This window comes from Solanum lycopersicum, chromosome 1 (assembly GCF_036512215.1).
Source record: "Solanum lycopersicum chromosome 1, SLM_r2.1".
Taxonomy (NCBI): domain Eukaryota; kingdom Viridiplantae; phylum Streptophyta; class Magnoliopsida; order Solanales; family Solanaceae; genus Solanum; species Solanum lycopersicum.
Window position 1 is genome coordinate 90,169,202 of NC_090800.1, and position 12,750 is coordinate 90,181,951.

Here is a 12,750-nt window from a genome sequence, read left to right on the forward strand (position 1 = left end):
TCCCCCTTTTAACCCTAATTTCTCCATTCTTCCATTTTTTCTCCTCTTTTGTTTCTCTTCATCATTATTTCTCCTATTTAGCTCATTATATTATATCTTTTTTTCATTGATTTCTTCTTAATCATCAAGTTCTAATGTAAGAATTTCACTTTTATCACTTTAAAATCTAAGAATTTCATCACTTTAATCACTTTAAAATCTAAGAATTTCAGCTGTAAAAGTCATTGAAAGAAAGAGATTCTTAGGGTTTTCTCGTTTAAAAACGGGTTAGAAGTGATTTGGGGGGAAATTGATTTTTAGGTTTGATGACTTAATATGTTTTTGTCATCAAACCTAAAAATGAAGCATTCCATTAAAATCAGAGGATTTTCAAGTGATTCGCCAATTACCGGCGAAACTTCTTCTTTGGGTTTTTCAGTTTTACTACTACTTCCCTCATTCTCGGCGTTTCTCGTCGGCGATTGATTACCAGGTTTTTCTGCTTCACGCGCCGCCGGACTTCTGTTTCTCACATTCCGACGTGCATCCACCGGTCCACGTTTCGCCGGAGAATTTGACCGCCGAACCCCATTTTCGCTGGGACCGCGTCGGGGTCCATTTGGGGGTCCCACATTACGCCTTTGTTGCGACATTCCCCTCCCCTGTACTCCCCTTGACGAAGCCGGCGACCTTCTTTTCTCCGGAGACGGCGCCGATCTTCCCGTCTGAGACCGAAAACTTCTCTCTTTAACTCCATTGAGATCTCCAGTGTTTTGCCTCTTCCTATGTACTCTAATCGGTGACCTCTGTGTCACTTCCCCATCTTCCTCTCTCTTCTCCGTCGCCGTCGCCGTCGTGTGCCACATATTGATGACTTAATATGTGGCACTGACGTGTAATTGAGTTGGAGTGTATTGGTCAAAATTTCCACGTGGGGAAGGTTCATCTCACGCGCCTAATTATCAAAAATAATTTATTAAAATTTGGTTCCACATCAGCCAAGAATATTTAAAAGGATCAAATTATAGGGGTTAAAGCATTTAATAGGAATCTTGGTTAGTTGAGGTACCTGGGGAAAAAACGCGAACAACTTTAGGGACCTGCGTATGTATTTGGCCTATAAATTTTCATGATTATTTTTATGGTTGCTTATCATCCATCAGCAACCAATTTTTGACATGAAATTTATGTAATTTTAATATTAGGGCAATCAATAAAATTTTTCCTTTTTAATATATTAAAATATAAAAGGAACTAAAACTATTCGCGAAGACTATTTAAACCTACTTTAATTTAAAAAATGCAAACCATTGTCATAATTTTCTCATCCCGGCTTCACTTCTGTTCGCGTCGTCGCTGGAAAACAACGCAGGCCTCTTTTGCGGGCTCAGTCTAAATTCGCCGCACTTACGACGACGTAATGCCTCTGTCAGTTTTCCGGTTCCAGAGTTATTCTGTATCATCGCCGTTAATCCGGTGCTTCAGGTCACAAGCAGCATTGAAAGCATTGGCTAAAGCATCTGAAGACAAAGTCCCAAATCTCATCCTCTATAATTATCCTTCATTTTCCGGAGCTTTTGCCGCGCTTTTCACTCACCTCTATCATTCTCATCTCAACCTACCTCACCTCATCTTGCCTTTCTCTTCCGTCGAACCCTTCAGGTACGTTTTCTTTTTCAATTCTTCACAGTAGAAACTGCGACATAGGAGGTTTGATGTAATATAGTTTCACTAGGATGAATCCAAATACAATTTGATAGAGACAAAAAGTGGATTCATGTAATAGACTCTTAACTATTTTGGATGGACTATTAGTTGATTGATTAAGCAAAGATGTCAGGTTACCTATTCAAAGAAGAAAAGAATTCGTAATATTTATCCTTTAGTCTTTTGTATTCTCTATTCAGCTCGTGTCTGGCATTGAACATGGATTACTCTTTTTCCCTTTGTAATTTACTTGATAGAGTTGAAGATTTGTGTATTGACGGGCTGCAGAATTGCTACTTCCTTGATTTTGTTGGTCCAAAAGGATTTGCGGAGGAGCTTACTCGGCGGACCTCATGCCAGTAAGTTTTTCTTTTTTTTAAAAATATAAATAAACATAAATTTCCTCATATGCTGGTTTTGTTAATGATTCTGGAAGTTGGGGACGGGCTATGAATTGATTTTTAAAATTAAATTAGGATAGTAGGGTTTGATCACCGGAAGTCTGCTCTATCCAAGATCCCTTTGAATCAAAGCTCTGGTGGGAGTCTCACATTTCATGTCAACCTCGAGAAAACTAGTTCAGTAGCTGTTTATGAACATTTCTCTTCTAGGCTTTCAGAGGTTGGATCCAATAAGGTGCATTCTATTGAATTTGTCATTGGCAATACTTGTTTTTAAGCTAGACTGTTATTCAAAGTGACAGTCCTTAAAGTGCTGATGTATGTGTGTTTTTAATACGCAGACGGATGCTATCAGCTTGCTAAATTCTACTTTTCAAGATCGAGTTGAAAATGTTCTAAAATATATTGAAGATGGAGATCTTCACAGGTGGAGTTTGCCTGATATTAGGGCCTTTGGAATTGGAATTAACCAGTGGCGTTCAAAATTGAACTGCATCACTAATCCACATATGTATGAACAGGTTTGCAGTTATTTTTTGCTTTTCTCTTAGGGGTGAGATGTGGTGGTTATGAAAGATTGGAGATAATAAAGTATGCGTTTGATGCTGTGTAGTTCTTCCATTTTATTGTGCTGAAGGAAGGGGTCATGTTGCATTCCTTTTTACATAAAATGTTTCCCCTCAGTAGAGTATAACAAATATTTTTACCCTTAAAACAGCTAATGGGGATTCACACCGGTGATTTAATTGCTAGTGGAAACTCCCATATTTCAAAGAGACTGGCTGCAGCACACAAGTTGCTGGATAAGTTTTTCAAAATTCGGCTGGGGAGAGGACTTTATGGTGAATGCTTGGTAAAGAAGAATAATCTTTTATGACGTTATCTTTTGAATTGGCAACTTACTTCATTACACTCAAAAATACTATGTAGTCTCTGAGAGCTGAATGTATGTCAGTATTTAAAGTATTTAGTTTCAGATGCTCGGTAACATTTCCTACAATAGTCTGCTTGACTTGTTTTCAATCTTATATAGGTTTTCCATATACCAGGCTATTCATCCTTAGCCAACATTACTCTATTTCGGTTATAATTGTAATTTTTGTTTCCCTTTCTCAAGATAGTTAGATGAAGTATTTAAATTCTCTTGTACCTTTTAGGGGGTTAGAGCTGATGGCGATCCAGACTTAAGTGATGAAATTGGCAAGGAACTTAGCAAGAAAAGCGCTTCAGTTGGACTCAGGTTTTTACGTTCATTTATCTATTCCTTCTTAACGTTTGGCATGTTCATTGAGACCATTTTTATTACTTCACTGTCGAACCAGAAAGATCATAAGCTTCATGATCCAGATTCATGACTAGTTTTATACTAAAAGAGCATATTTAGGTTATAGTTGCTTTTACCACAATTTAGTACACGTAACTGCTGCATTTACTTTGAATCTATTATACCCCAGGCCTATAGGAGCAGTCATATACCTTCAGCGGAAGAATCTCAAGATGTGTCTGAGGACTGTAGATGCTGCTACTGATACTTCAGAAGTTGCCAAGGTCTGCATCATGATTCACTTGTCTTGGTAGTTATTTACTTATTTATTTCTCTTCGCCTCAAAGATATTCCTCACCACTAAAGCTCCTTGAAATTATGCTGCCAACTATTCTTGTCCCGTTCACCCTCCTACAAAGAAACAGAGACTCATGCTCTTTACATTTTGTACCGACAAAGACTTTGCTTCTTTAAACATGCAGGCATATGGTGGAGGTGGTTCTCCTTGTTCTAGCTCATTTATAATTCGGATGGATGAGTATAACCACTGGCGCTCAGTGCATTCATCCTAAGTGGGGTACAATATGAATTCCCATCCTCTTCATAGTTAAGCCAACTCATATAAGAATAACTGAATTCCTTTTAAATTTTTATGTGAGATGTATGTATTCTCGAAGTAATCATTTTGCTTAGGCAACTAAGAGGTAGTATATACTTAAAATGGCATCGAGGCAATGCAGAAGTGCAAAAAGACAAAATGTACATCAAGAAAGGAGCAAGAAGAGGGATGAGATCTTGGAGGGACCATTAGTAGTAAGTTTAAAGGAAATTATTCTTCTTCTTTTTTCAATTGGAAGTTGACTAGAAGAGTTTGAATAGTCTGTAATTTAGTGAAATTGAATTGTCATGCTTGTCTTGTTCTCCTTTTTAGTCCGTTTTAAATAGAATACCTTTTACCTTTTTTGGCTACTCTTTGATTTAACTTTCCATGTGACATGGTTAAGATCACAAGGCTAAATGACATTTTGATACATTGTACATATTTTTAGTTTAAGACACAAGATTCAAAAGTCTCTTTACTTTCTTAAAATCCATGTCATGTCTTAACCGGACAAACAAATGGAAACAAAGGGAGGATTGCCAATGTGAGAAATATTGGAGAAAATATTATTGAATTGCGTATCTAAATTGTTACATGAAGATCCTATTTATAGACACTACATTGGAAACCTTTTCCAACTAGGATTCCTATTCTTATTCCTATTCTAATTCCTATGTTAAGGAATTTTTCTCGATACACGTTCTGTTAGATTGGAGATAATTGTCAGTTGTAGTACTCATATAGAGTTCACTGTATTAATGTTCATAGTTATAACAAGTAAAAAAGGGAAGAGCCTGAACATGAAGTAAGACAGTGACAGTTGTAGGGATAGATAATGGTGTGGGGTGGTGCAGGTTTATGCGGAGAGGTGTGAGTTGAAGTCTTTGTGGGTTTGGCCCGCAACCGCCCGCTGCGTTTGTCATCCCTGCCTCACATGCAAGTATTCCCGTGTTTGTGCACGTTTCAGTTTTCCTCTCGCTCCATCAGACTGATGGATGCATAATTGCTTTCAGTCTCGGAGAACATCTTCGCAGATTGCAACTGCATGACCTTCTTTTACTATAACCAACATTGGACAAGATGGACTGCAAACAATTTTAATTCTTCCATGGAAAATGTGATTGCAGTTGAATACGGTAGAATTGTAGAAGTAGTTAACAGTCTTCTTTTACAAGAATGTTTGTCATTACTTACAAGAGAGAATTTAGGTGGGAGCAATATGCAGCAAATCCAGATCTAGGTGTGTAACTTCTGAATACTACTTGAGAGAATATAGAGATTCTTTTGGGCCCTTAAATACATATAATTTATACTGAATATATCCACTTATCTAGCTGGACACCCATCAACAGCTATGCCTTTGGCTGTTGGACAAGTTGCCAATTTACAGTGTTCCCCGTTGGTACCCCACCAAGTCACTCCTTTATTCTCCATTCCTAATGAGAAATATAGTAGGACTGCCATGAAAGCTACTCCTGCATCCAACGCTGCGGATAGAATGTAGTTGTATCTCTGCCACCATTGTTTTCGGTATCGGAAGATGAAGAAGTTGAAAATTGTGCCGACAATGACCCATGCATTGTAGTTCAATGGTGTTGCTGGTGGCATGGCGCCTGTTGCTCCCAGAAGAACTGGAAGGTTGATCAGGGGAATCCATGATTGTGTTGGAAACATTTTATGCAAGAGCCACACTATTACAGGTCCTATTGCTCCTCCAAGGAAGAACCAGTTCATGGAGCTGTAGTTTCCAAGAGTTCCAAAAATCCTTTTTGGTCCGACTAAACCCCAGATAACTGATGCATCGAAAAAAACACGATCTCCTGGGCATGTCCATGGACTGTCTGGTGGAAGGAGATCATCTTGACATATGTTCTCGATGGAGTTTAGCAGCCACCACGCCACAGATATGTTGATAGTTCCGGAAATTATTGTTCCTAAAAACTGGAATTTAACCAAACAAGAATGAAATATATTCTTCTATTCTGGAATTTACTGTTGTTTGGAACATTAATAAATTCTAGTAGCTGGAAAAAATTGACCAAGTTAAATAACATGTCTCAGTACTTCCTGATGAAAGATAAATTGCTAAATTCTTGTCTACAGTATGTTGATAGATTATGAAATCCTAACTCTCCATATTTACTTGTTTTTCTTGTATGCTCAAGTTTATTCTACCCCATATAGCTGCTTTTAATAAGCATTGCACTCATAATTTAGCATTCATCAGATTGTGGACAACTATCTACATACATATAGAGGTAAATACGTTTTGGTGCTTTCCGTGTTTTTTTTAAAAAAAAAAAATTAATGGGAGGAGATTGGGCTTTTTAGTGATGGGTTTTGAAATGCTAACTCAGTTCATTGAATTGATGTTCTATTCTATACATCTTTGGTGATTTAATGTCTGCATTCATGTCATTTATATCTTGGCACATAAAACATGTTTTCTCTCTGAATTAAGGCACTGGTGACTATTCTGGATGTCTTAAAGACATGAAGAAGCTTCTTCATGATGGACTTGTGGTCTCTATACCTAGCAAATTGTTATTGCTAATCTTTGTTCTAGAAGCTCCAAGTTCATCACTGCTGTATTTTCCAACTTTTCGGCAGAAATGATAAAGTGAATATACCTGAACCAAGAACATTGATCGAGGGGGGATCTTCATATAGTGACCCAATTTGAAGTCGCTGAGGAAAGAGACAGCCTGTGACATACTCATGTACCCATAGACTTTGAAGCACACATTGGCTATTGGTCGTCCTGGTAGTATTATTCCCATGACATATTCAGTGATTATGTTCAAGCCTGGGGTCTGCAAATTAGCATCATAAATAAGAAGCTTGGAAAGAACTCTATTGAAGTAACAAGCGTGATTATCTTGGATTCGTTCTTGTAATAAATCCAACCAGTTTAAGGTATCAGACATCGACTTTGGGGCTTGCATATTGGTATGTTAAACAAAGTGTGAATTTTAGTCGTTTCGTAATACTTAGAGCTCCCAATAATAGTACATTAAGATCTCTTTTGAAGCTCGATGGTAATAGCCTATATTTTGGCCGGATAAAAAGTTCAAGCATGCTAATTTATCTTATAGGTGCAAAACATGCTTGTGGTGCTAAATGTAAGTGTAAATGTGTATGCTTTATCACCTGGTTTGTTGTAGCTGTTATGATGCTGATTGGAAGTGTGAAGATAAAAGCAATAGCACTTGCAAAAAGAAGCCCCCACCATGGCATCTGGACTTGGTTATTCAAGAAAATGCAGAGGATTAGGGAGATTGCTAGTGTCACCAGAAGCAATGCATTAAACCACCACGAAGGTATGTCTTTGTATTTCCTCATTAGTCTTGTATGAATATCCTCCTTTCCCTTGTATGAAGCTCGGAATCTTTCATATATTTCCCTACATATTGCAAGTGGACAATAAAGATAATCCTTGACCACCACCATCATTGTAGCTTATTAATAAGCAATTCTTGAACTTATTCATAGTTCTACTTAAATTGTGGAAACTTTGGTCTTTGCTGCTAAAGAGCTCTATATATGTAGCAATTGAGTTGTCAAAAATTTGAAGAACTGTAAAATTAATTCACACAGTATTAATTTTGGGATGATAGATTGTTAATCCATTATAATTTTTTTGAAAAGCATAGTTTTTCTCAACTTCGACTCTAGATTGTAAAACACAAGGAGCAATTTGACAAAATAGTAGTACTTTGGCTTGATAAGTAGTGTGTTTTACCTTCCATAGAACAACGCCACATGTGTAAGTGTAGATGCTATAGTAGCAAAACCAAAACCATAAGTGAGAGCAAAGAACATGCTTAGATGTATCCGCCCTTGCTCCTCATACTTACCAATATCTAGCTCAAACTTGTCATTCACAATGGCTGATATATCGTACTTCTGACCTTGTGATGTGAATAAGTGCGATGAGAAAATGGGAAATTTGGAAGCACCATACAAGTCAAATCCCCAATATGCTATTGGGATCACCATGTATATTATCAACATGTACCCTGCAAAGATGTTGACAATGGCAAAGAAAGGGCAGATGAGGGGGCTGAACAAGAAGGATGCCACAGCAGACCAATCTAGGGTTACAGCTCCAAGTCCAAGGCCCCTCATGCCTGATCCAATTTGCTGAGCCGTCACTGATTTGGAGAATGCCCAGCAGATCCATGAAATGCTCGTGAGTGTGGAGAATAGATATCCTGGTACCAAATACCAGCAAAAGCTGCATATCAACGCAATGAGGAAAAATTTTGCTCTTGACGGGCGCCGGTCATCTTTCTCATGCAAGGCCCTACAAAGATAAATGTGTTATGAGTTGCTGCATCTTTGACCCATTTGAATAAGAAAATTACTGTGAAACAGTTTACTTGTTCTATACAAGCACAGCTGGAGGGAAAAGCCTTTCAACAATTGCATAGTCTGAAATGAATGAGAAAATTTGATACAAAGTAACGTATGGTGAGGATTCATATAGTTTGCTGCAACTTGTTTTTGATTTAGGTATCGTTGTTGTTGAATAGAACCTCACAAAACTATTTTGGGTGAACTTGGATTTGTGACTCTTTAGAGTTTAGACTGTAAATGTCTGGTACAGGACCTCGTAGGAAGAGGATGAAAGGAAGACAGAATACTAAGACATAATCTTCAGCTATATGTCACCATAAATAGTATTCCTTCATTTTAATTTATATGTCATACTTTTCTTTTTGGTATGTGTCAAAGGAATGTCACTTCTTATATTTAGCAAGTTTTAGATTTCAGCATTCACTTATACCCCTGAACTATTAACTGTATATATATATGTGTTTATGAGAACTCAGTTTGCAAATAATCCATTTTACAAGAAGAAAGACTTCTTGTTTCTTTGCATGATATTTTTATCAGGAAAATGAATTGAGCTGTGATTGTGCAGATGATTGACTGGTATTCATGATTGAGGTAGGATCTTGATGACACCAGAGTCTGGTAATCAGCATGCAGACTATATCTGAATTGTTGGTTGGTGCTCAGCAGTCAGCCTCTTCGTAAGCGGTGAAGTTTAAGGGAGGTTTTCAAATGACTATTGCAAATTGTCATTATATAAACCAAACACATTGCAAAAGAGGTTAGTCTACTAACGAGTAACGATCAACTGCTAAATGCTATCAACGTAAAAATGTGAATTCTCTTTGACGTGCCTCACCCCTTTTACTGAGTAGCAGGAGTTCTCATAAGTCATATCTATAGTATTACGCTACTTGTGTTATAAGAATTAAAGTTATAGCAGACCCAGAAGAACTTGATTAAATTATTCTAGTAATGCTCATCTTACATATACATATATATATATATTATGTAAACCCATCATTTCCAGAAAAAAAGCAACACTTTGGGGTTCCGAATCCTACTACTGACTTGATCCGGGACCCGGAACCTGACTCATGGTTATAGTATTTTCAAATATGGTGTCAGATAGTATTTTTTGAAAATTATACCTAAATACTTTTGGAACATTATTTTATCATTATTAACCCAACACTTCTAGATATTTTATCATTATAAATCTGGGTGACAACCTAAATACTTTTGGAACATTATTTTATCATTATTAACCCAACACTTCTAGATATTTTATCATTATAAATCTGGGTGACAGCTGTCAAAGAATCGATTGAACATTTTAACTTATACCCATCTCATCTCCCCAAGTAAATAAAATATATATAAAATCATCAATTTGTTTTTCCTTGATAGTTGCATTATTTTTATTAACAATAAATATGGACAGAACGTGGTCGAATATAGGTAGCACATGGTATACCAAAACCTAGAATGTGGGAAGTTTTCAATCTATTTTGTATTTATAGCATTTTGGAGTTATGGCCAAATGGTAAGACAAAGGACTGCAAATCTATCTTTTTCCTATTATGAGTACTAGATAAACCATTTAAATTTGGACAGATCTAAGAAATTTTGAATTGAGTTATTAATTCGTAGAGAATTATTTATTACTCCTATAAAATATTTTGGTCAATTAGTTTACAAAATATGTAAAAAAAATAATCGAGGTGTACGTTATATATATAAAATAATGGTAAAATAAAACGAATTATAAGAAATTTGAGGGATTACCGGAAAAGTGAGACCTGAACCAAAGTAGCAGGCCACCACATATGGGCGGGCTCCACTACGTACTTCCTTAAAAGCCCAGCCCATCCATATCCCAAAACCTGTATTACATACAAAAATAATTATAAATTGTATTCAAATTAGTCAAATACATACACCTGCAATATTTTGTATAAAAGATGTATGTTTATTGACTATTTCTTTACTCTGCAGTTATTTATGCCAATTTCATTCACTCTTTTAAGTTTTATCCACTTATTTAGTGCATGTAAATGGCTCCACTTCCTATTCGATATGCGAACCTTAATAGAAAAAATTATATAAATACATAATTTAAAATATTATAATTTTTTTTAAAATGACAAAATTTCCTTTTGGATGTATCCCTATTTCCCTTCGAGTACATCCAACGTTAATTAATGTATTATTTGCAACATATCGTACGACCAATGATTGTATTAAAAAACAATGAAAATTTTGATATTTTGGTATTTGAAGAAATTTTCGGAATAGTGGTTTAATTAGAGCCCTAAAGGTATGATATCTCTAGACTCTCTACTTTTTAATATGGAAAAGAAGTAAAAAAAATTAAACGAAGTTGCAAAATTGTTTATGGAAGCATTAAAAAAAATAATTAAAAAATCGCAAAACGATATTCAAGCATCTTCTTTCTCGCATCACTTCAATGAGATCATAAAACGAAACTTATAAAAAAAAACGACAAAAAGTTTGTTGTATAAAAAAAGGAATTTACATTAGCAAATGATACTCGCATTTAACTTGCATGTTTAGTAGTACAATTTTTTATGCGCATTACGTAAAAATGTAGAGAAGATGAAGATGAAGCTTTGTTTTTACCTGAGTGGTAATAATAAGAATCCAACCAGCCAAAAATGAAATATTCCTGCGGTAAAAAGCTTTGATAATAGTCACTATTCCAACGGCATAAGCTGAACCGTTCCCAAAAGCGCTTCCAGCATTAGCAAATATAGAAATGAGAACATGTTCCTTCATATTAAACGGGCCCGGATTTAGCGAAAACAATCTTGGCCCGAAGCCCGGTAACCGGAACTTCGTGGCCGGGAGAATCGTAGCTAAGAAATGACCGATGGGAAGAGTAGCCACTTGGACTGTGATTTGTGTTATAACTAACGGCTCTGTTCGATAAGAGAAAAATTGGTTGAGAAAAGAGAGTAAACAACAAGAGAAAAGGCCTAAAAACCACATTCTAAATGTCCATACGGGTAGGGTCGGGTCATCGGTGTTGGTCACCGTTAAACGGACTTCTTCAATCGGTGAAACATCATCGGAGTTCATAGCTCCGGCGAGAGATTCTGGCTGGTAAGTTCCCATTATGTGAGTTAAAGAGAGTACAAAGGCTAACGCAAAGTATTATGGTCCTATTTAATGCATGGGGTTTCAATTTTAATTTTTAATTTTATTCGAACAATATGGGCTACAACAAGTTGACTTACCATATTCAACACTAAAATTCAGGGCAACTTGGTCGAGTTAGGACAAGTAGAGTGTGAATTAATGACGAAATTAATATCATATTTATTTATTTTTACTTATTTAATATTAACTTGTCAGAATATTAATCAAAAATCAAGATTCAAATTTTAAAGTAATTAAGTACTCCTATTTTGTTTGGTCGAATTTTAATAGATAGTGTTATTACGAAAATATTGATATTAGTGAAATGTGACAAGTATAGAAAAAAAATGCCTACCAAACGAAGGAGAGAAAAAAGAGGACAGTTTTTTTCTGTTTATAGAATGGGCATTAGATAAACTGACATGTTTTGGTAAATGGTCTCTATACTATTATTGTTAGCAGGACAACAATGTATACTAGACTGTACATATGGGGGTTTCAAATTTGACACTGTCTATTTGAAAAATCACTTGTTCAATCAACTCGATCTATATTAGTTAACTGTATTTTTAAATCAAGTTATTATTATGCTTATACATATGTGTATATATATATTTATATAAGTAATTTGATTGAATAATTATTATTGTTATTGCACATAGAACTTAATATAAACTCAAAACACTTGTATAGGAAGCATCCTTAACCTTGCAGGTTGGAGAGTTATTCTAATAATATTACTAGCTATTGGCATGATTTGTTTCTATATTTTTACTTAATGATAGCATGTTTTAAGGGATCTGTTGTGATTAATTATATGCAAGTCTCCTTGATTATGTATAGTTTATCTGCTAATTGAGGAAACCTCAAGCCTCGTTTTTCCCAAATGAGTTGTAAAATCTTAAGGATGCAAGTTTCATTTGACTTGGTCATTTCATTATTTTTCTTTTAGGTCTGGTAAATCCATGTATCAAGCCCATTGTTTACATTTTTGTTAATAGATCTGAATAATAAATAGTACTTATGAATCGTGTTGAGTATTTCCTTGCCTTAAATTCGAAATAGGAGGTAAAACGTATATGTAATACTATTTTTTTAAAAATTTTACTTGTGTAATTAAACTAGCTAAATACATTTTTATTGTGTATTTCCTTCTTCTTTGCCCTTTCTTCTCCAGGTGTTTTACTATATAAGAAAGGGGAATAGCAGGCATCAGACAGACAACACGCACGCTTTTTGCTGCCTGCTTATTCCCTTGTGCTCTTTATTAAAAAAAATCACACAACCACTTCTTTATC

The 12,750-nt window shown here is 35.6% G+C and overlaps 3 protein-coding genes across 15 annotated transcripts; 1 reads left to right on the plus strand and 2 right to left on the minus strand.

Moving 5' to 3' along the window:
• Nucleotides 1-229: 229 nt before the first annotated feature.
• LOC101248728 (peptidyl-prolyl cis-trans isomerase CYP95-like) lies at nt 230-945 on the minus strand. The gene has a single exon (XM_004231323.4). The coding sequence runs from the start codon at nt 843-845 to the stop codon at nt 297-299; it is 549 nt and encodes a 182-aa protein (XP_004231371.1). The 5' UTR covers nt 846-945; the 3' UTR covers nt 230-296.
• A 329-nt stretch (nt 946-1,274) lies between these two features.
• Nucleotides 1,275-9,435, plus strand: LOC101256922 (uncharacterized). Of its 13 annotated transcripts, none has more exons than XR_739188.4 (11): nt 1,275-1,641; nt 1,944-2,045; nt 2,163-2,322; nt 2,429-2,608; nt 2,806-2,940; nt 3,245-3,327; nt 3,542-3,635; nt 3,834-4,164; nt 6,563-6,901; nt 7,117-7,272; nt 8,880-9,348. XR_739188.4 is itself a non-coding variant. In XM_069289712.1 (9 exons), the coding sequence occupies exons 1-8, from the start codon at nt 1,400-1,402 to the stop codon at nt 3,921-3,923; spliced, it is 1,086 nt and encodes a 361-aa protein (XP_069145813.1). In that variant the 5' UTR covers nt 1,275-1,399; the 3' UTR covers nt 3,924-3,928; nt 7,117-7,155. The 13 variants fall into 13 exon arrangements, 7 of the variants coding, with proteins under 7 accessions (XP_069145813.1, XP_010315144.1, XP_069145811.1 ...); XR_011211841.1 differs by having other exon boundaries at nt 3,834-3,928; nt 6,414-6,901; XR_011211847.1 differs by having other exon boundaries at nt 2,163-2,307; nt 6,414-7,272; nt 8,880-9,435.
• LOC101249031 (oligopeptide transporter 4) lies at nt 5,048-11,473 on the minus strand. The gene is made up of 6 exons (XM_004231324.5): nt 10,934-11,473; nt 10,079-10,176; nt 7,695-8,258; nt 7,103-7,355; nt 6,583-6,765; nt 5,048-5,893 (listed from the first exon to the last, which is right to left on the minus strand). Exons 1-6 carry the CDS (start codon nt 11,426-11,428, stop codon nt 5,279-5,281), a joined length of 2,208 nt encoding a protein of 735 aa, XP_004231372.1. The 5' UTR covers nt 11,429-11,473; the 3' UTR covers nt 5,048-5,278.
• Nucleotides 11,474-12,750: the final 1,277 nt, after the last annotated feature.

Coding starts and splice junctions, on each gene's coding strand:
- LOC101248728 (XM_004231323.4), bottom strand. CDS start 845: ATGTGGCACACGACGGCGACGGCGACGGAGAAGAGAGAGGAAGATGGG.
- LOC101256922 (XM_069289712.1), top strand. CDS start 1,400: ATGCCTCTGTCAGTTTTCCGGTTCCAGAGTTATTCTGTATCATCGCCG. Junction 2,323..2,428: donor CAGAGGTTGGATCCAATAAG/GTGCATTCTATT, acceptor TTTAATACGCAG/ACGGATGCTATCAGCTTGCT. Junction 2,609..2,805: donor ATCCACATATGTATGAACAG/GTTTGCAGTTAT, acceptor CCCTTAAAACAG/CTAATGGGGATTCACACCGG.
- LOC101249031 (XM_004231324.5), bottom strand. CDS start 11,428: ATGGGAACTTACCAGCCAGAATCTCTCGCCGGAGCTATGAACTCCGAT. Junction 7,356..7,694: donor GTGGCGTTGTTCTATGGAAG/GTAAAACACACT, acceptor TGCAATATGTAG/GGAAATATATGAAAGATTCC. Junction 6,766..7,102: donor TAACAGCTACAACAAACCAG/GTGATAAAGCAT, acceptor GCTAATTTGCAG/ACCCCAGGCTTGAACATAAT.